The sequence below is a fragment of the Gopherus evgoodei genome, chromosome 8 (assembly GCF_007399415.2).
Source record: "Gopherus evgoodei ecotype Sinaloan lineage chromosome 8, rGopEvg1_v1.p, whole genome shotgun sequence".
Taxonomy (NCBI): domain Eukaryota; kingdom Metazoa; phylum Chordata; order Testudines; family Testudinidae; genus Gopherus; species Gopherus evgoodei.
Genome location: NC_044329.1, coordinates 18,417,865 through 18,439,725, shown reverse-complemented (window position 1 = coordinate 18,439,725; position 21,861 = coordinate 18,417,865). Strand labels below are relative to the sequence as shown.

General features: G+C 42.5%; 1 protein-coding gene across 3 annotated transcripts in view; it reads left to right on the top strand.

The window, feature by feature from the left end:
- The window catches only part of PPP2R2B (protein phosphatase 2 regulatory subunit Bbeta), a 330,603-nt gene extending 310,381 nt beyond the window's left edge, over positions 1 to 20,222 (top strand). For all 3 annotated transcript variants that reach the window (XM_030573339.1, XM_030573340.1, XM_030573341.1), the window contains 4 exons: positions 1,295 to 1,459; positions 15,284 to 15,453; positions 16,707 to 16,798; positions 18,144 to 20,222. In XM_030573339.1, coding sequence (XP_030429199.1) covers positions 1,295 to 1,459; positions 15,284 to 15,453; positions 16,707 to 16,798; positions 18,144 to 18,423 — 707 coding nt within the window. In that variant the 3' untranslated portion in view covers positions 18,424 to 20,222. The remainder of the gene's footprint in view (positions 1 to 1,294; positions 1,460 to 15,283; positions 15,454 to 16,706; positions 16,799 to 18,143) is intronic.
- The last annotated feature ends 1,639 nt before the right edge of the window (positions 20,223 to 21,861 follow it).

Here is a 21,861-nt window from a genome sequence, read left to right as displayed (position 1 = left end):
CCAGACGTAGTTCTTGGTCTGTTTTATTTCCAGTAACAGCGTGTGTCTCTTGAGAACAGTGCTTTTGGAAGCAGTATCTCACTGCATTCTGAATGTGTGTAAGAGGAGTGGGAATGTATATACTGGTATTCTTGATCTCTTATTGTTACATAATTTATATGCATCATCAAGGGTACCTAGTGCTAAAATGTTTTGGGTAAATATTGTCCTGGCCCTAAACAGCTTAAATTCTAAGGCCATGAGCAGGTACAATATGTGGTACAATACAGCACAGAACAAACATATGCTAAAAGAAAATATTTGCCAAGTGGTAAAGAAATAAGGAAATAACTGTAGTGATCAAAGCAACCAAGGTACTACTTGCCTGGTTGAATCTGCCTAGGGAGAGGGAGTATGTTTTACTGGTTAGATCAATACTGTAGACTAGTGACTCTCAACCTTTCCAGATTACTGTCTCCCTTTCAGGACTCTGATTTGTCTTGAGTTCACCTCAAATTTCACCTCACTTAAAAACTACTTGCTTACAAAATCAGACATAAAAATACAAAAGTGTCACAGCACAGTATTAATGAAAAATTGCTTGTTTTCTCATTTTTACCATATAATTATAAAGTAAATCAATTGGAATGAAAATATTGTACTTACATTTCAGCATATAGTATATAGAGCAGTATAAACAAGTCATTGTCTGTATGAAATTGTAGTTTGTCCCGACTCCACTAGTGCTTTTTATGTAGCCTGTTGTAAAAAGGCAAATATCTAGATGAGTTGATGTACCCTCTGGAAAACCTCTGTGTTATCCCCAGGGATACGGTACCCCTGGTTGGAACCACTGCTGTAGACAGATTACTGTAGACCTGGCACTCACGGTGAGGCCTGATGCAAGTCACTTTGCTTCTCTGAGCCTCAGTTTTCCCATCTGTAAAATGGATAATGATGCCATTGATATCTTCGGATGATGACATGTGTATTAGCATAGCGCCCAAGTGCTGCTTGCTTACATATGATCTAACATGGAGCCACAGCGATTCAGAAATACAGAGAAAGAGAACAGAAAATCCCTTCTAGTGCTAGAATACACGGCTTTGCTGAGAGTTCCTGGTGCAAAACTTTATCACTCAAGATTAAAACAGCAAAGATTTGAACACTGTCTTCATACTCGCTGTCAAAAAACAAAGTGCTCCAGTTAAACGATGCATAATAAAGAAAGCCAGAAGTGATTAATAACCACTGGGGCTGCCTGTTGACAGCGCTGGCTCCTGCTGTTTGTTTTTCCTTGACTTGCCTGTTTCAGATATCGTAGATATAAAGCCAGCCAACATGGAGGAGCTAACGGAGGTGATCACTGCGGCAGAATTCCATCCACACCATTGCAACACCTTTGTGTACAGTAGCAGCAAAGGGACAATAAGGCTATGTGACATGCGAGCATCTGCCCTTTGTGACCGACACTCCAAATGTGAGTACTTCCAGCACCTCACCAAGGTTGTGGCATAGGGGCGTGGAGGCAAGAGAGTAAATAAAGGAAGGAGAACTCTGATTATAGGATCTCATTTCTACCAGACCTAGGGCTCAGTGGTGCCAGGTCACTAAATGCCAGCTAAAAAAGCCCCAAAAAACCCAATGAAAGAAATAAAAATTTTGGTTAAATGCGAATGGGACAGTTTTGAATCAGGCTCAGAATTCAATCTCAGATCCAACCTTCAAATTCCCCAAAGTTCTGGAGAATTTGCATCTAAGGGGTCTGTTTCAGCCTGCTATAAAACTAGGAGCCATTTGAAAATTCAGATTCCGGTCTGGGTGTTGAGAAACGGGCTTCAGGTCAGGTCGCTTCTCACTGTGGTATTTTCCCAACACTGCTTTTCATAGGGTAAAGTGGAGAATGATCATTTCATTGGGTCTTTCTGGCCTTTGTAGACAAGTGGTGAGGTCATATACTCATCCCTTCCCTCAGTACTGATGTCTTTGTTTTTGTTGTGGTTGATATGAAATGAATGCCCAAAACAGAGGGAACAAAATCCACATCTTTCTCCAGTCCTGCACTGTCTTGCTCCAGCATCATGCATATCTTTGGCAGCTCTGCAAGCAAGAAGGCCCTCTCGCTGAAACCCAGCGCTGCAGACTTTGGGAGTAGTGAGGGGACAGATGGTAGGCCGTGAAAAATTATTTGTGCTGCTTTGACAGTACTGCATCAGATTTATTGCATTCAGGCCCTAGGGTGCAATGTTTATCAATCCCATATATCTGGGAACATAGAAATTGCTATACTGGTTCAGAAGAGAGCTGGACAAAAAAAATTTGGCCAAATCTTTTTCCAGGACAAAACGCAGATTTGGCAACATTGAAACGTTTTGTTAATTGATGACAATTTCACTGAATTTTTCTTTTAGGGAAAAGTACCAAAAAAATAAAGTTTCAAAAAAAAGATCAATTTGAAATTGCTTATTTATATTTTGTTTTGTTTCTAAAAATTCAGTGGCATTTAAAAGTGGTCAGAATCCAAACAAAACATTTTGATTTTATCAAAACAGAATGTTAGTCCAACCCAAAATTATTTTTTTTAGACTTTTTGAAATTGCCAATTAACCAAAAATCTGTTACTCATCCAGATCTAGTTCAGACCTCTTGTCCAATGAGGCCAGTATGCTGTCTCAAAAGGTGGTGCAAAACAGCAAGAAAAACAAACCCTGTAGTGGACAATTTGGAATAAGTAGATCACATGGGAAATTTGTTCCTCACCCCCCCCCCAAGTTAATGGTTGGTTATGCCCTGGACCGTGAGAGTTTATACAAACAAAAGTAAGTATTTCTTCACACAACGCACAGTCAACCTGTGGAATTCTTTGTCAGAGGATATTTTGAAGGCCAAGACTATAAAGGGTTCAAAAAAGAACTAGATAAATTAATGGAGGATAGATCCATCAATGACGATTAGCCAGGATTGGCAGGGATGGTGTCCCTAGCCTCTGTTTGCCAGAAGCTGGGAATGAGCAACAGAGATTGGATGACTTGATGATTTCCTGTTCCATTCATTCCTCTGAAACACCTGGCATTGGCCACTGTCGGAAGACAGGATACTGCTCTAGATGGACCTTTGGTCTGACCCAGTATGGCCATTCTTATTTTCTTATATCCCATCTTTTTCTCAAATCTCAGATTTCAGGGGCCACATTTCACCTCAGCAGAGCTGGTGGAATTATTAATTGCTAATAATGTATCCAGCTAATTGATGCTAGTTCTCTGTTCACTGTTTATTTACAAACAAGTTGTGGCTGTGATGTGCAAGAAGTCAGACTAGGTCGCCATGATGATCCCTTCTGGCCTTAAAGTCTATGCGACTGTTAGGAATTTGTTCATTATTAACTATTGTTCAATGAATAGTTTGTGTGAACGAATAGTTTGTTTACAAATGGATCATACACACATTGTTATTGTTATTTGTATTGTGGTAGTGTCTTAGGGCAGTGGTTCTCAAACTTGGGCCGTCATTTGTTCGGTGAAAGCCCCTGGCAGGCTGGATTGGTTTGTTTACCTGCCGCGTCCGCAGGTTTGGCCAATTGTGGCTCCCACTGGCCGCGGTTCACCGCTCCAGGCCAATGGGGGCTGCTGGAAGGGTGGCCAGCACATCCCTCAACCTGCGCTGCTTCCTGTGAGAGCCGCGATTGGCTGAACAAGCAGCGGCCCAGTCTTAAGGGACAGGGCCCAGTCTTAAGGGACAGGGCCCAGTCTTAAGGGACAGGGCCCTACTGCGCGAGGCACTGTACAAACATATAACAAATACAGTCCCTGCCTAAAGGAGTTTACATTTAAGAGAAGAGTTAGCCCAGTAGATTCAGGGTTGGTTATTCATGCTCTATGATTGGTCACCTGACTCCCATGATGTTTTTTTTCTTCTTCCTGGATTGGATGCCCTACAGTTTTATTCTCTGCAAACATTTATAATCTGTCGATATTGCTATTGTGCAAACAATTGGAGCTTTTCAAAATGGACAGGGGAGCATTTCTGGTGGAAGGACACTCAAAATATATATCTGGCTCGTATTCAATTCCCGCAATTAATTGAGAACTTGCTGACTGGGATGTTTGTGGATATGGAAATATAAGGAGTCATAAACACTACCGAAGCAAATCGGTGTGTTTTACCCACAAGAATTTTTGCAAATATGTTTTTGCAGTTTTCACACCACTCCAAACGTATATTATAAACCCATAATGCTGATATGTTGTGGCATCTCATTTATTAATAAGTTTAGAGAGATTTCAAAGGATGAGCATCCTCTCCTAATATCCTCAAAAGGACTAGACTGGAAGTTGTAAGTGCACATATCTTCTTTCAGTAGATTTAATATGCATTCTATTGCTCAAATCATAATATCTCCCAATATCCTACCCTTTTGCTGGTGATTAGAATTCATCACCTTTTAGAGCCTCTTGGATTTATATATTAGGCCTTTTGAATTCACATATCCCAAAGGTTATTCTAACATATGTGGGTTAAAGGGTTATTTGAATCTAAAACCAAGTGTTTTGTGGTTTATTGTTGTTGGAAGACAACGTAAAGTAGGTTAATATTGTACTGTAATTCTTAGTGACCTGAGAAGCTCATGTGTGCTTCCATTGACTAATAAAGCACAACAAAACTGTTATTGGAGACAGGCCATAAGTTGGAATTCAAACCTCTTTGAAAATCTAGATCTGAATCAGCTCTCTCTGTAGTTTTGGTTCTGAGGGGGGCCTATTTTCCAGTTCCATATCTTACAAGAATCTCAGGAGGTTTCTAGCATCCAAGATGTGAGATTATTGAAGAACAAATTGCACAGACTTGGTGCCATTGAGTCCTAACCCTAATAAACTAGATCCAATTCATGATCTAATTTCCCGGAGGTGATGAGAAATAAAGTGCAAACTAATGCTTTTGATCTTGCTATAGCATGATTATAGCCTCATATCTACAACATATTGTTAGGTTAAAAAAAAAGCAGATTGGGGAAAAAAACTGTATTTGTATGTGGAGGGCTTAAGTTTTTGAACAGCGGTTTCCCTAAATTCCATTGTTTCTTTGCACTGTCTCACTGTGGGATCAGCTCCCACCTGAGATTCTTAATACAATTAAGAAGCAAACAAAATTCAGTTTCTTGACTTTTCAGCAGCAGAAACCCTCCTTTGTTCAGTTGCTGAAATGTCCTTTTAGTTCTCAGCGCGAATGCAAGCTAACTGCAAAAACCAGTTCAAATTGAGCTCTCCTTGACATTTCATATTGATTTTCCTCTATCCTTCAGAAACATCGGTCTTCAGTCAATTGCAGCTCAGCAGATGTGAGAGTCGAATTGAGACAGTTTATCAAAGTTCAAAATGAAAAAGCAACAATGGCTTTTGGAGATGAATTCTCTAAAGGAAATATTTAATAACTGCCCATGTGTAATCAAAATGCAGACCATATCAATGTACATCCAGTCATATCTATTAACCTTCTGATAAATATTTGGGTGCAACACACTGCCTAGGGTCAGCTTTAACATATGTGTTCCTATTTTTACAGCATACTTGCTCTTTGTAGTCAAAGCTCTGTTAAGCCACTACCTCTTTCCGTGCAAGGTAGTTTATAGTTGCCTTTGTGCATGAAGGAGAGAATACTACCTTACATTTATATAAAGCCTGCTATCCGGATGTTTCAGTATTATTTAAGACTCATAATACTACTGTGAGGTAGGTAAGTATGTCAATAAACTAATGTGTAGAGAGGTCAAGTAACTTGCCCAAGGTTACCCAGGAAGTTAGTAGAAATGGAATCCAAGATCCTTGTTCTTCCGATCTAATCACCAATAACATTTCCTTTCAAGGGGACCAGACGTGTAACTTGTGCTTCTGGTTACATTTTTTTCCCAGCTGAAAGAAAGCACCTGCCCTACATTAATCAATAATGGATTTTAAGATTTCACAGACCTGCACCAGGAAGATCTGGGTAACGTTAATCTTTTGTTTGAGTTTTATAAGTAAACAAGCTAATAAAGATCTGAGTAAAAGCCTTCACCAAGAGTCTGTGATCATTCACTACATTTCTCATGGGGTCCAAACTAAAACCAGACCTCCAAACATCTATAAAGATTCAGAATTGGGAGTTGGAAATGATCTTTGCAGCTGACCCCATCTCTGTCCACTAAAGTTCCCAGTTCCAAACTCTGCTGAACTTTGGGGAAGTTTGGATGTGTATCTCTATCCTGTTCTGGACTCTACATCTCGGTCCATCTAATGTCAAAGGTTCCATCAGCTGGCATTACATTTGCAGTAGTTCCTGCTACCTCTGAGATTTTTGCTTTGTCCTTAGAATTGATGGAGGAGATGCCAGTGAAGATTCATTTGTATTAAAAGCAGAGAAACGCTCAGCATTTAAATAGATTTTTCCCACCCTGTGTTTTGGGAGGACATATGGATGGAGACAGAATACCATTCAGTGAAAGAGAAAATAGATTTGTTATGTAACATGGAATTAGCTGAAGAGCGCCCAAGAAATCCTCTCTTTGAGCTCAGCAGCCAGTATCTGGTTCTGCAGCACATAGAAAAACCCCGTGCAAGCTTCCATCTAAGAAGCTCAACTAACTCTGTTCACCCCCAGCCAACTCCATCACTCATTTACCGTTTTTATTCATTACACCTGTTTTCACACTGGAGTCATGTGACTGGGTTTTCAGGGAGACTCTGAGGCTTATTAGTTTCTGAGCTGATACTCCTCCATCAGAATTTGATGCCACTCTGTGAGTCCACCTTTTATACAGAGCTATATCCTGGCTGAGCAGGTGCAGGGCTGTGGCAAGGATCACAAATAGCACTGGAAGGAGTTTCATGCTCGGTTCTTGAAGGTAGCTGAAGTACTGTTATTGCTGCTTAAAGCCAAAAGAGAAGCTTTCCATTCCATGAACTTGCCCTTCTTTTCCCTTTCCACAGGGCTGTCTGAGCCCAACCCAGGTAATGTTGAATAGATAGCAAACTCCATTTCCTTTAAACGTGAATGTAAGTCTCAGTGAAGAAATCCGCATTGCTTGTACTGGGAACAGTTACTGCATATGGTGGAACAGAACTATTTCCCTCTGAGCAGCATATCACTGCAGGTGGCAATGTCATTTGTGATTTGCAATTTGTGATGCATTGTACCTGTAGCTGTGTTTGTACAGGACAGGTCAAGTGCCACATCTCTGTGCCGGTAGGTAAGAGGACTAGGGTGCACTTTTCTTACTCCTGCAACTTCATAATCTTGCTGGTCTCCTGAGCTCCCTCATAGAGCCTCTGAAGATGCAAACCACTCCAAAAAGAGTGGGGGAAGGGCAGGCCATAATCCTCCTGCTCCGCCATAGTGCCAGGCAGAGCTGTCGGGGCATCCGGGGGGAGGGACTGCACCTTACTAAAGGAGGCGTGTGCTTGTTGACCATCCTGCGTACTACGGGGAGAGCTCCCCTTTGGATAAAGTGGCCCTGTCCTGCCCTGCCCTGCCCTCAGGGCTGTGGCTGAAACTGTACACCTTTCAGTGACCCTACGTTGCAGATGAATTTGGTTCACTTGGTCCTGGTTAACTATATATTGCAATTGTAATTAGCACTGGTGCATTTCTCCCTCCAAGTATGTTACCAAAATTACCTTATTAATCTTCTTTCTCTCTCTCTCTCCCCCTCCTCTCTCTGCCTCATGGGGGGCAGAGGGGAAGGAAAGAGAGAAAGAAAGAAGTAAGTGGTGTTATGCCTGTCTTGCGGAGCAGGAAAGCAAAGTAGAAAGATTAAATGTCTTGTCCATGGTCAACTGGGATCAGCATTCAGGAGTTCCTGCTGTCTAGTTCTGTGGCCAAGACATACCTGGGTCTCGCATGCCTATTTCAGGGCTGGACCAGACTGTAAAGTTTATTTTCCAGGATAAAGGAGAATTAGTCCCCTATGTATTATGTTAATATTGTCTGTATTATCTTTGTGTTGAATTTTGTGCTTTGACTGAAGTATGACTTTTTGTTTATGAAGAAAGGGGTGGAGCAGAGGGATAATTTGTCCATGAAAACTCTGCTCTGCTGTGACATCTGGTTTTCACTGGGTTCATGTATATTCCCTAGCTTTACAGGTGAGCTGACTGAGATTCAAATTATTTGCCTGAGGCCGAACAGTGAATGGATTATTCATATGAGAACACAAGGCTCTCCTGATTCCAGCTGTTTGCAGCAAGTACTACCAGGTCTCACAGCCTCTGTCCTACTCCCTGATTTTCCTCACACTTACATTGGGGCGAGCCAGGAGTAACTCACACAAAGTCAATGGAGTTATAGTGGTGTGAGAGGGAAATAAGACCTCATTGTGTCTCCCTGTGTGTATATACAATGCCTAGCACATTTAGGGTGCTACTGCAATGTAAATTATAATTAAGGCTTCGAGTCTGTCACAGAAGTCACAGATTCTGTGCCACCCCTCACCACCTCCCAGCAGCAGGGGTGGTCTCAGGATATGCCCCCCCCCGCCGCCGCCTTCCCTTTGAGCAGCAGCAATAGTATCAGGCTGCACGCTGCCCCCCTCAGCACCAGCAAAGGCCCTGGGCTGCGTCCTCCCCTCCTCCATGGTGGTCCCAAGCCATGTGCCACTTTATCCCCTGCCCCCCAACACCAGCAGCAGTCCCAGTCAGCACGCTGCCACCCCCTGCACCAACAGAGTTCCCAGGCCACCCCAGAGCATGAGTGGCACCCCTGGGCTGCCCCCCTCCCCAATGAGCCCACAGTGCCACCAGAGCCCCCCCTCCAGACCAAGATTTAGTCAGGGGTATATAGTACAAGTCGTGGACTGATTATGGGCTGTGAATTTTTGTTTACTGCCTGTAACCTGTCCATGACTTTTACTAAAAGTACTCATGGCTAAATCTTAGCCTTAATTGTACATTGTAGCAAGAGCATTAATGGAAGACCTTGCAAGGATGACACCCTGCATGCTATCCTGTGGTTACTTTTAACCATCCCATTGTGGATAACCTTGATGTTTCAAACCCTGCTGATTATAGACCTGTGTTTAAACATAATTGCCAATTAAACCCCACTGTGCTGTTTAGCAACGGACACTCTCAAACTGCCCTTTGGAAAGCTCAGTGGGTAATAACTATATTATATGATTTCCCCACTCAAGTAGGATTCAGTTTGATTGCCTCAAAGTCCTTTCCCCTAGCAGATTGCTTAATGCAGCTGGTCATCCTTTCTGCAGTATGACTTTAAATTGTTGACATGAGAGAGAGAGAGAGAGAGAGAGAAGTGAAGGGCGGGAGGAGAGAGAAAGCGGGAGAGACTGAACCAGTTTATCAAACTGTGGATACTTTGAAACTAAGGGTAGTGCAGAGGTCACCGAGTCATTGGAGTGAATAACTCCTTGCCACATCCAATACAACTGGTGACCAGAATGCCTAGTGCACTGGCAGTGGAAGAAGAGAGAAGTTTATTTCAGTGGTGAGAGTCTGTGTGCGTGTGTACGCACGCGCACGTGCATGTATATCCATCTATTTCCATCCCTCCTGAAATGTTCTCAGCTGCAAAGGGTGGAGAAATCCACCTAGCCTCCCTTCTTCACTTTTCTACTTTTAATGGCCTCAGACTCTATATGACTGTTTAGCTGTCAAAATACCTCTGATGGTGGAGTTAAAATATTCTCAGCATAGCAAGCGCACCATGGAATGAATGCATTAACTCTGATCAGACCTCTCATGATCACCTGGTGGGACGCATGATGGCTTGTAAGCACTTGCCCTACAGTACCAGGAACTCAAAGGGATCAATATCAGCTTTATATCATTTTCCTCTTTGTATGAGGCTCTCTGTTGAGGGTTTGTCCAGGTTTTTCACAGTATGCATCAGCTGTTACATTTCCAGCATTAGTGCTCTTAAAGCCTTCACAGACTGAACCCTGTCCTCTCTTCATGACTTCTTCCCTCCCAAGAAAGGTCCTACCCATTCTTCATGCTGTATTTGCTACAATCGGCAGCATCTCATCCATGCACTCCCACAGGGGCTAATACAGAGGTAGACTAGTTAAACAACCCAGACTGATAAAATGAACTGTTCCCTTTACTCTAAGAATTCTTTACCTAGGGAAGTTTTACCATTAGCAGGATGAAAGATCCTTGGGCTTGGGAGAGAAACTCTTCAGAGTCTCTTCCGCCAAGGAATGAGAGGGGATTGGTGCACAGGCCCACAAGTAACATATGGATCACCAGGGAGCCACTGGAAGCACTAGGACAGTATTTCTGTGGTGAATGAGTGGTAGGGCACCCATGAGCCCCTCAAGGGAAGAGTGCAAAGGAAACTGTGAGTAGCCCATATAGGAGACTATATGGCCCTAGAAGACAAAGTCCTGGCTGGGATGATTTAGTTGGGGTTGGTCCTGCTTTGAGCAGGGGGTTGGACTATATGTCCTCCTAAGGTCTCTTCAATCCCTAATCATCTATGTTTCTATGATTACCCAGACTTCATCAAGCAATTATGTGCTTTATCTGCATTTCCTTTCCAGTCAGACTCTCCTTGACTGGTCTGTGCATGGTGGATAACTCATACATCTTATGCAGTGCTGATGGTGTTACAAAAGCTGGACTGTGGCATCCTAATTAATCTGAAATACTGCGAAAGCTGGATGCCAAGTAGAAAAGGCACAGTGAGAACAATGTATAGCCTCAGCCTTCTAGGAAGTGTATTAAGGGATGGGGAATTGTATGGAGATTTGTTAATCTCTCTCCTAGGCTGATATTTCTGCCCTACAGAGAGACAACTGATATTTTCCCCTCATATAGAGACATGATTGACAATTTCCACCATAATGGGACAAAACTGGCAATTTTCCTGTAGAGCAAAGCAGATGACAATTTTCTTTGGAGAGACACAAGGCAACAATTTTCCAGTGGAGAGGCAGCGCACTCCCATGAAGAGATGCATCTGACAGTTTCTCCATAGATACTCACCCAGTCATTTTCCCCAAGGAGGGAATCGTCCAGCAGTATTTCCCATTTAGACAAGGCTTCACGTGGGCAGTGTCTTCGATGCAGCTCAAATGAGGGCTGAGCTGATCGCTGGCCAGGCCTTAAGCAGCCCTCTCCAGCTGGCAGTTAGAGTGCAGTATTGAACCACTGTCACTCTAATGTATTTCTTATATGTATTAAGGCATGTACATCAGCACTTAGATGCTTTTGAAAATCCCACTAGGCACCTACCTGCATTTTTTGGGGCCTAAATACCTTTAAAATCTGGCCCTGAGAGCCGTCCTTTTCCTTGAATTTTAACATGAATTGAGATCCCTTAGCTGTTTCAGAATTATACTATGAGCAATCAGTATTTCTCTCCTGAGCTGTGAACCTTTCCCAGTCCCTCTACGTAATATAGAATGAGCTCCTGTTGCACAGAATAATAGGCCAACAAGACCTCAAGGAAACAATTAACTAGCCCCTTGTGCAGAATCTCCAGAGGAGGAGAAACAGTTTTGAGTGGACTTTCCGTGCCATCATGATTGGCCGTTTGGGTCAACCGTCCCCCTCCTCTTCCACCAAGTTTCACTCCATACCTATCCCTTTTGCCGCCTTCTCCCTGCCCTATGGCCTTCACATGCCCTCCTAACTAACTCTCCTCCCCCTTCCCCAAACAATCATGGAGGAAACCTGCCATTTGCTGCCATCACGGTGTTCACTGTGCCTGTGCGTTCCAGTCCTTCCCCTTCCCTGCATCTGTCCTGTCTATTTAAAAGAAACAGCCTCTTGCACCATCCTGGCTTCTTTTCACAGCACAGAAAATGTTTAGCATTTCCAGATGTTGCCTCTCCTCTGTCTTTACTTGCTGTGATGAAATCTTTTACCTGAATGGAAATCAGTTGTCTCCAATGGGACTCCTTTGTTACATCTGCACTGAGGGGTGACATTGCACCAAATATGCTGGGACAGGCTTGAATTAGTAGTTGCCAATGGAATCGCCAAGGAAGCCAATTGTTGTGGCAGCATGGAATCAGAAACTGTGAGGCTGTGCTGAGTGGCGAGGCCTCCTGTGGTCTCTGGTAACCATGGGATTCATAGACTTCTACGTTTCCAGTCAGCATTGGTTATTTATTGTGATTAAAGTTTAAATGGAGAAAAGAGCATAACAAAGTCCTCTGTTGGTGCTGATCTTATTTATTGATGAGTAAACCTCAGCCTAAGTAGTGGGTTTGAAGCTGCCTTGCAACAGGATCTTGCTGGCGATCGGCTGAATTTCAGCAAAGATCCAGAGTTCAGGGGTCTTTTGGCTCCAGAATTTTCATTCAGGCCCATCTCTAAATCTTTTCCTGCTTCTTGCAGTTCTGGTTTTCCAGCCTATCTGAGAAGTGACAAGGTCTCAATGTTGCAGACATAGGGACTTGTTTTACATAAAGGAATTTGGTCCATACCTGAATCAAGACATTTGGGAATTATGGCCTCTTTTGTAAACATGACTGGACACTTCCTTTGCCCCACGTGCACATTTCCTCATTCTTCAGCATGGATGTGCCCCATGGTGGAAGGTGATGGAGACATCTGTGAAAGTAACGGTCCTCCCTGCTTCTGAGGCCCCCATTTTCTGGGACGCTCATTAGGGCATTTGGGAGAAGTAGACGCCTGTCACTTCCTTGGGCTGCTCTGAAGTGCACTTTTCCCCCTGGCAGCAGCTTTTCATCTGACTTCAGACCTCTGGAATGAGGGCAAGGTTGGCACAGCATATACAATGGCTGTTGAAGATTGGGGTTAAAAAGATGAGCAGTAAAAAAGGCAAATGTAATAATAACAGTAACAACCTGTACAAAAAGAGCATGGGGAAAAGCAATGAAGTAGATTTTGACATTCAGGCGAGGGGGAATCTGACTCCCAAGAACAATAGCTTGTGGAATATTCAGTTCCTGGTGAAATGTATAAAAAATTTGCCTTATTTTTTAACATCACCATTGTCTTGTTCTTGCTGGTATTTCCCATTCATTCATAGTATTCTTCAGATATTCCAGGGCTTTTTCGTTGTTGCTGTTTGTAGTTTTTGACCTTTCCCAGTTCTACAGCATCAGCAATAATTCCTCCTGCTTGTGTGCTATAGATTTAACACTTCCAGCATTGACACAAGCTCATACACGTATGTACACGCTGAATGGAAATGATGCAGCCATTAAAGAAAGCCTCATGAAGTCAGCCCACCTGATGCGAGCAAACCCGTAATTATTACACCGAAGACATGAGCTCTCTGCAGACCAGCTCAGATCTTTTATTTTCTGTTGTTGTTTGGGTGTTGGTTTTTTATTTATTTATTTTAAAAAACCTGCAGGTCAGCAGAATTCCTGCTGGCGATTAAAGGAGCCCAACTTGGATCCTGCTGTGAGCTACACCATTTCTGATCTGTAGAGAGATCATTTATTCTGGCACTTCAGGTAATTTCCCCGCCCCCCCATCCTACTCCAGAACTCAGGAGCTTGAAGCCCAGCACTCAGATAGGGGATAATAACATTGAACAAATGTTTGCACTCCGTATGGTCTTCTGAAAGTCAGTCTCTGGCAGCACTTTTTGTGGTACATGAAACAGCCAGGCTAAGCCACTTATTTTCTAGACTGAAGGTGGGTCTGAATGTTAGCCCAGCTGTTGATGGAACAGCAGTGGAGGGGTTTTTATAAAAACAAACCAAAAACAGTGCTAGTGAAAGGGACTGGATGGAGACTGAAGTCCTCTCTTCAACCACGGCACAAGGGTAGCCCGTGCAACAGCAATACAAACTTGCACCGTGACATCCTGCGTCAACCCAAACCTGTAGTGACCATCTGTAGAGATGGATCAGACCTGATAGGTGGCCCACTCAGTCCTCAGCCTCTGTTGATGCCACCAACAAGAGTCCATATGTGATGAGGACAACTAGTTCAGGTGGTTTTAAGAGACACATGTTCTGCTGATGACAATTAGAAATTTAATTTTATAAATGGGCCCCAAATTGCTGAATTTCATTGGTCGTCTTTGTAAACTGCTCAAATTGTGATGTATTCCGGGAGTAACAAGATTAATTTGTATTTTTGCAGTAGCTGTGAAATTTTACATTGACATCCAGTTGCTTATCACTTTGGTTTTCAGCAAGCAGGAATGGTGTGTAAGGCTTTACGTTTTTGGGCTAGTGTTGCATTGTTGATACATTGATCTCCTATGGTCCTTCTTGCTCATTGCACTTATTAAAGGTGAAATAGCTTCAACTATGCAGGTTAAAATCCTTCAAATATGGGCATTTTGTCTACTTTATGTCTAATCCAGATCCAGTATAAATGGGGATGCAATTCCACCGACTCTAATCGAGTTGCATCTGCTTATAGCAAAGCCAGTTTTGGCCCTGCAATTCTGGTATTCTCCACCTTTTGGATTCCTTCCAGCTGTGCAGTCAAAGTGATGCCTCATTTTGTAATGTTGCATTTTAAATTAGGAAATTAATATTTTATAGTCCATGATTTATAATGACTGCACTGTAGAGTGCCTTACACATGAATGATGAAATGCAACTAAATAGTTTAAAACTGTCAGACAAAATTAAATGGTGAGAAAGCATGACAGTCTCACTGGTCATTGCATTTTGGTGCTAGACCTTTGTGCTGAAAATGTCTCTCTAAGATCTCAGAACACCAACACCAGCTTTTCCTTATCATGATGTAAAGAGGCAGAACTCAAGGGAAAAAAGGAAGTTTCACCTCAAAAAAGAGCCAAATATGCAAGGTTTTAGTGTCGCACTGACACCAACATCAAGGATCTGGCTCAAATGCTGAAGGGTTCTTAGGAAAAAGTAGGGACAAAACTGAGTTGGCTCAGATTTTCCTTCTTTCTCTCGATATTTTAATGTTGCATATTCAGATACTGATATCAGAAGAAACTTACCCTGTGGGCTGGTTGGTTAAATGAATATCCATTATGGGATTTCTTGCACCTCCCTCTGAGGCACCAGGTGCCGGCCACTGTCATAAACATTTTACTGGGTTAGATGAACCTCAGGTCTCATGTAGAATGGCAATTCCTATGTTCCTATCCTTTTGTTACAGTCTTTTCTATTACAGGTACAGTCACTGATTTGCCACTAAATACTGTCCAAACAGACACATTAGATCATTCCAGCTGGCCTTGTTAGCCCAAGCCCTGATTCAGGAAAGCACTTAAGTTTAATCACATGCTTACATGCTTTCCTGATTTGGGGCCCCAGTGCTGCATGAACAGTCTTCCTCTAAGATCGTATTGATTCAGCTTACAGCATGTTTCATGTTGCTGTTTTTCTTTTGTTCTGCAGTTTTTGAAGAGCCTGAAGACCCAAGTAACAGATCATTTTTTTCTGAGATCATCTCCTCAATTTCTGATGTTAAATTCAGTCACAGTGGAAGGTATATCATGACCAGGGACTATCTCACTGTCAAAGTATGGGACCTGAACATGGAGAACAGGCCTATTGAGACATACCAGGTATTTCATCTTCAAGGCTGATGGGCAAGAGACATTTAAAACTAAATAGGAACAGTTGTAGGGATTTGGAATAAATGGGAAAGGACCAGATTTCACCTTTCAGTGATGGGTGATAGAAAGTTCATGATAGAAAGGATTAGGGTAAACATACAAAGTATAAGAACCTGCCCCTGCTCCCACAGAAGTTTTGCCTGTGATTTCAGTGGAAGCATATCTATAAAATATGAGCTTGAGTGACTTGATAAATTATAACCTTCTTGATTTTTTTTTTCCTTTTATGATTTTGGATGGATTGGTAAAAGTAATTTGATGAAGGTGAGGAACTGATTTTCAGGCATATTTTGGACAGGTGTTGTGCAGAGTGCCCCAGCAGACCTTCCTTAATTCAGACCTGCAGCACCAGATACCATTCCAATGCTGAGTCCCTTAACACAGACCTGTCACTGTACTTCAGCCCACTGGGGACTTGCGCCATCTTTAAAATGGTAACATTCATTTTTCATAGGCTGGACTGTAAAGTGATTGAACGTGCATATACAACTGAAAACACTTAAACACTCCGTCCAACTCCATTTAGAGAACACAGTGAACCAGTCAATATATCCCTCAGTGCCTTTGTTTGAGGATATATTAAGTACTGCAGCAGGAACAAACCTCACATTTGTAAGGCACTGGGCTATATAGGTGAAATGCAGAACTAACAAGCAGTGAGTAGATGTTGAAGGTGCAATGCTGACAAACTGGCTATGCTTTTTGATGCGTTTTGGATCTTTGATTGTTAGAGGTACATGTGCCCAATGGCCTGTGATGGGATCTTAGATGGGGTGGGATCTGAGTTACTACAGAGAATTCTTTCCTTGCAGGTGAGTCTTGCTCACATGCTCAGGGTTTAGCTGATTACCATATTTGGGGTCGGGAAGGAATTTCCTCCAGAGCAGATTGGCAGAGGTCCTGGGGTTTTTTTGCCTTCCTCTCCAGCGTGGGGCACGGGTCACTTGCTGGAAGATTCTCTGCACCTTGAAGTCTTTAAGCCATGATTTGAGGACTTCAGTAGCTCAGACATAGGTATGGGGTTCGTTGCAGGAGTGGGCGGGTGAGATTCTGTGGTCTGCATTGTGCAGAAGGTCAGACTAGACGATCACGATGGTCCCTTCTGACCTTAAAGTCTATGACCCTATGACTTCAGGCTCTAGCAGAACTTCCACAAAGCACAGTCTTGTTTTCATTCCACTGCCTTGTGTCTTTGCCGTTAGGTCCACGATTATCTCCGAAGCAAGCTGTGCTCGCTCTATGAGAATGACTGCATCTTCGATAAATTTGAATGTGTGTGGAATGGGTCTGACAGGTGAGATGCATCATCATGAATTATAAGAGGGGATTTTTCTCTGATGGTTCCCCAAACCACCCATTGTATTATTCGTTCTGCACTCAACATGTGCTGTTAGTGGAGGGTATGCTTTATTTTTCTTACAAGGCAGAGAATTTGAATTCCTGTATTAAGTGCAAAATGTAACGCAATCTTAACCACAACTAGTATGTGCATAATACTGTTGGCTCTTCTCTCCCTTCTGCTCTGTAGTTCTTTCACTGACTGCTTTGTGGGTGACATGAATGTTTGGTGCACAGTTTGGAGTTCTTTTAATAAATATATAGATAGAAACAGAGATTGGCCTAAACCAGAACCACATGTTCAAACTCCTCCAAATTTCAGTCATTATTGGGGGTGGGGCAGTGCTGTCAGATACAAATCATTCTATGTGAATCTATGCCTGAAGTTTTGGTACCACATCATCCAAACTTTCTGGTTCTGGTTTGGATGTGGTTGAAATCTCAGGAGACCACTTGTTCACGTGGAGGTTTTGGCTCAAGAAGATGATGATATAGTTTGGCCCAAAATTGCAGAAATTCTTGCATTAGTCACACCATTCAAGGTGGCAGGAATCAAGTAGGATTACCTGATCTTGTATGATTTCTGCAATGGTGGGCCAAAATCTTATGCAAATTCAGCACCCTCAGAACATAAACCCAGGATTAATCTGATTCCAAACAATGCCTCCTGGCCCCATCAGTAGTTTAAAAGGTTGTGCCCTTTGCCTTTAATGATGGGTGAAATTCAGAGTACAGGTCAGAAAAAACTCATGTTGAACTATGAGATTCTTATTCAGTCTGTACTCTGGAAGAACTCACTGACTTCCATGGGAATTCTCCTTGCATAAGTAACGAGAAAAGACTTGATGAGATGTGTGGGCTTATTTAAATATATCCAAAGATCTTTGGTCTGATAAAAGGAATGGAGTTCTCCAGAACTTGCTGATACTGGCTGGTTGGAAGTCCTGCAAGAATAGCCTTTATCAATGGACTTCTCACTCATCCAAGCCCAATAAATATAGAGGCATGAAAAAAAAATTAAAAACTCAAAGGAAAGTTACCGAAGTCATTCCTACCCCTTGGGGAAGGAGGAAGGCCGCCATCTTGAGGTCAGTCTCTCTCAAAACACTATGGCTAATTCAGGAGTGACATTGTCTCTCATCATGTCCTTATTGTCCAGAAGGATAGTGAATCTGATCTGATGCATCAAGAGGGGATGGGAGAGTAAGACATAGAAGCTTGAGAGGCCCTAAACTCTAGCTGCTGTGCCATCCTCGTATGGCATAATTAACTCTCATCTGTTCTTTCCACTTGCTTCACAGTGTCATAATGACTGGCTCCTACAACAATTTCTTCAGAATGTTTGACCGCAACACCAAGCGTGACGTAACCCTGGAGGCCTCTAGGGAAAACAGCAAACCTCGGGCCATACTCAAGCCCCGCAAAGTGTGTGTTGGGGGCAAACGGAGGAAAGATGAAATTAGTGTGGACAGTCTGGATTTCAGCAAAAAGATCTTACATACAGCTTGGCATCCTTCAGAAAATATCATTGCAGTGGCTGCAACAAATAACCTGTATATATTCCAGGACAAGGTTAACTAGGAGGACAAGTTATTCTTTAGGAATCTCATGTACAGAATATTAGTAAACACAAGTTTTAAAATGTTTCTTTTCTTTTCCCTCCTCCCTGTTCCTTTGTTTAATTATTCCTCTGCAGATAATGTGTAGAGGCATGCAAACAGATTCCAATATCCCCTACCTCCCCACTCACCTTAAAGCAATGGGTTGGCAAATCCAGTAGGTACTGGTATCATGGTTTTGTTTATTTATTTTTTTTAAAAGAGTTGAGAGCTAACAGATGTAATGATCCCTTCAATAGCTGGCTTGGATTTCTGATGCTTTTATTACATCCAGTACTCTTTGGTGGTTCCTAGTGTTGTTTGGTTCTAGACGTCTGCTGGTTTAAACTGAGGTTATTACTGTAGTATGGTATTTAAAAATGCAATTAAGGTCAGAAAAGAAGGTGTGTGTGTTTGTGTTTTGTTTCTAATTAAGCAATTCCAGGGTTCTTTTAGTATCATTTGAGATACTCCACTTGCAGAATGATGATGCCCTTGCCAATGTTTTTTTTAAATTTGCCTTTTTATTCCTACGTTTCTCTTTTCCCCCCGCCGTGGAGACAGTGAAACCAAACATAAAATGGAAAGATCAGATTTGCAGTGGACAGGTTTAAGATTGGTGGAGAGGGGAAGGTAGGAGAGAAAGATCAACTGTACACTCTAATCAAGGCTGCTACCTTCCTTCTTCACATCCCACAGAAACTCTTAAGGATTTGGCTCTGCAGATACTGTGGTGCCTTTTTTGGTATATGACATACCTTTATAAATAATGCTTCCAAAATGCATCTATTGCAATCCAAAATGAATCTGGGCTTTTCATTTGCATTTCCTGTGTTTTGCTTTGGTCATTTTTAATTGTTCTATTTTAATCTCTTGCATGTTATGATTGAGTCTCGCTTTTCCTTTTAAAAAAAAAAGTATTTATTTATATTTGAATGACAAAATCTAAGTTACTAATTTATGGCATTGTGGAAAAAAAAAATACAACCACCATCACATACTGCTTTCTGCACCTGACTGCTTTGAAGAGAGGGTGTCCATGGTTCTGTGGTATAATAGTAATAAATCAGAGCTCTTCCTCTTTGCATGGCAAGGCTGCCCCTAAGGATTACTCAGGTCCCTTCTTTATCTGAGCAATTGTACAATATAAAACTGAAATTTTATTCAATCTGTAGGTGGCTACATGGTGGTCAATGTGCTGTGCATTCTTGCAGCTTGTGAACAGTGGGCAAAAGAGACAACAGCTGTGATTGTTGCAGTGAAATTTACTAGATTTTTTTAAAGGCAAAGCATACTCTTTAAAGCCTCTTTTATAAGGCATGAGTTGGATTTCCAGCATGTCCTGCAAGACTTACCAAGTCTTATACCTTACGAGAAAGACTGACTTGCCACTTACTCAAGGGACATAAATACCATAAAGAAGTTACACAAACTGTATAGGTACTGGGGACCTTCACTTAATATCTCTGGGGCAGGAGGAAGTCACTGTTGAAGTACTTGGAACCAAGCTTCTAATTATTATTTAACTACTTAATACCCTGTCTACTGTTCATGAGACTGCTCAGGACAGGAACAGATAAGTTTGCCTTGTTTAAAGGAATGATTACAAGGAAAAAAAATATGCTGGCTTGTAAATTTATTACAAAAAATGGCTTTCAGGAGTAACCTGTTTTTTAAAATGAAGTGATTAAAAAATAGCAAAAGTAAACATCTTTTTTTAAAAAAAAATCCTGTAAAGAGAGCCTGCACTCTGGCATCAGAAGTAAAATTGTCTCGAATGTGTCTTGGTGTGGTTTCACTCATTGATGTGATTTCTAAATGCTGCATGAGCTTAAACTTTTAATGCCAGGATTGTTCCTGGGGAGACTCAAAATCAGCTGTCTGTCACTCTCTCATCATGCTGTTGGAAGTGCTGCTAGACATGTCAGAGGGACCTAATAAATCCCCCTGTCTTAGTGAATGTGTGAGTAATTCAGTGGCAGGGTGGCTCGGAGAGTGGTAGTGGGAAGTAGAGCCTTTCACCTCCAGTTTGCTGGTTGGTCTCTATCCCAGATCAGTACAGGCTTGATCCTGCCAGTGGCACAAGGGGTTGTGCTACTGCATGGATGGGATCTACAACAGTGCTGAGTAGTGTGGTGACCCAGTTGCATCCAGTGCAAAAAGCTTAGCTAATGTGGCAACCATATAGCAGAAGCAAGCTCAGAGAGGGCAGAAGGGATGTGGTGATGGGTGGAGTCAAGGCATGGCACCACAACCCCAATGGAAGTGCATTCATCAAAAAGATGCCCCTCCCCCCACTACCACCAAATTCCCTTATGCCCACTGGCTGCAAGTAGAAGGGTAGGCAGGGCAGCTGCACCCAACACAGTGGTACTAAATACGGCAGCCATTCTTAGCTTGCTCCCTCTAGGATGCAGAGAATCCTAAACCAAGATGGCATATCAGTGGGGAAAGCCATCCCTTACAGTCTAATCACACCTGTAGGCTTCAAGACCAGCCAGGGAATGAGGTGAACACTGAAAAACAAACCATCCCCAAGAAGATTTGACAGAACTTGATCATATCAAGCTCCCTGTGAGTCTGCTTCTGCCTTGGCATGATTGCCATTAACCTTTAGTAAGCACCCAAGAGAGGCGTGTTGGTGAGAGACAAAGCACAGAGCACTTATTGACTGCCAGCATGTGGCTCTGTTTGAGGCTTCTAAAACTCCTGGAAACCTGTACAACCACACTTTCAAAAGGGTCTGCTAATTACAGGGGCCTGATTCACCAATGTGCTGCAGTACCCATTGAAATCAATGGTAGCTGTTCATATGGAGTGAGAAAAGAATTGGACCCAATCTCTCTCTCTGTCACACACACGCGTGCACACACACCCCTTTGTGATGAAGTTCCACAGCCATGACAGTCATACCATAGGACTTATCAAGTTTTCTCCCTATGAAGGAAAAGTAACTATGCTCATGGCTGTCTGTGAGGATCAGTACAGCCCTGGTCTAACTGGTGAATGGTATTTTTAGAGAAGCCCCAAAGTACAGGTGAGTGGAAACTGGCAACTTCAGAAAAGGCACAGATGAAAGTGACGAATGAGCACATGCTCTGAACCTATTTACAGTAGCATGCAACCAGGCAATGTCTATTATGCCCACCCTGAGCAGCCCCTACCACTACAACTATAAATACAGTGGGTACACGGTGAAATGTACAGCTTTCTGGTTTGTTTTCCTGCACTACCTGTTAACAGATTAATTCACCTCTCTTGTTCTCTAGTGCAGCAAACGGTTCCCTAGTTTTATGGGCATTTCTCTGGGCATTGTTGTTTATGGCCATTTACAGAAACCAGGATCAATGCACAAAACTCTTGGCCTGACTCTGAGATGTGCTGAGTACCAGCAACTCTACAATGGGAGATACTGATACTT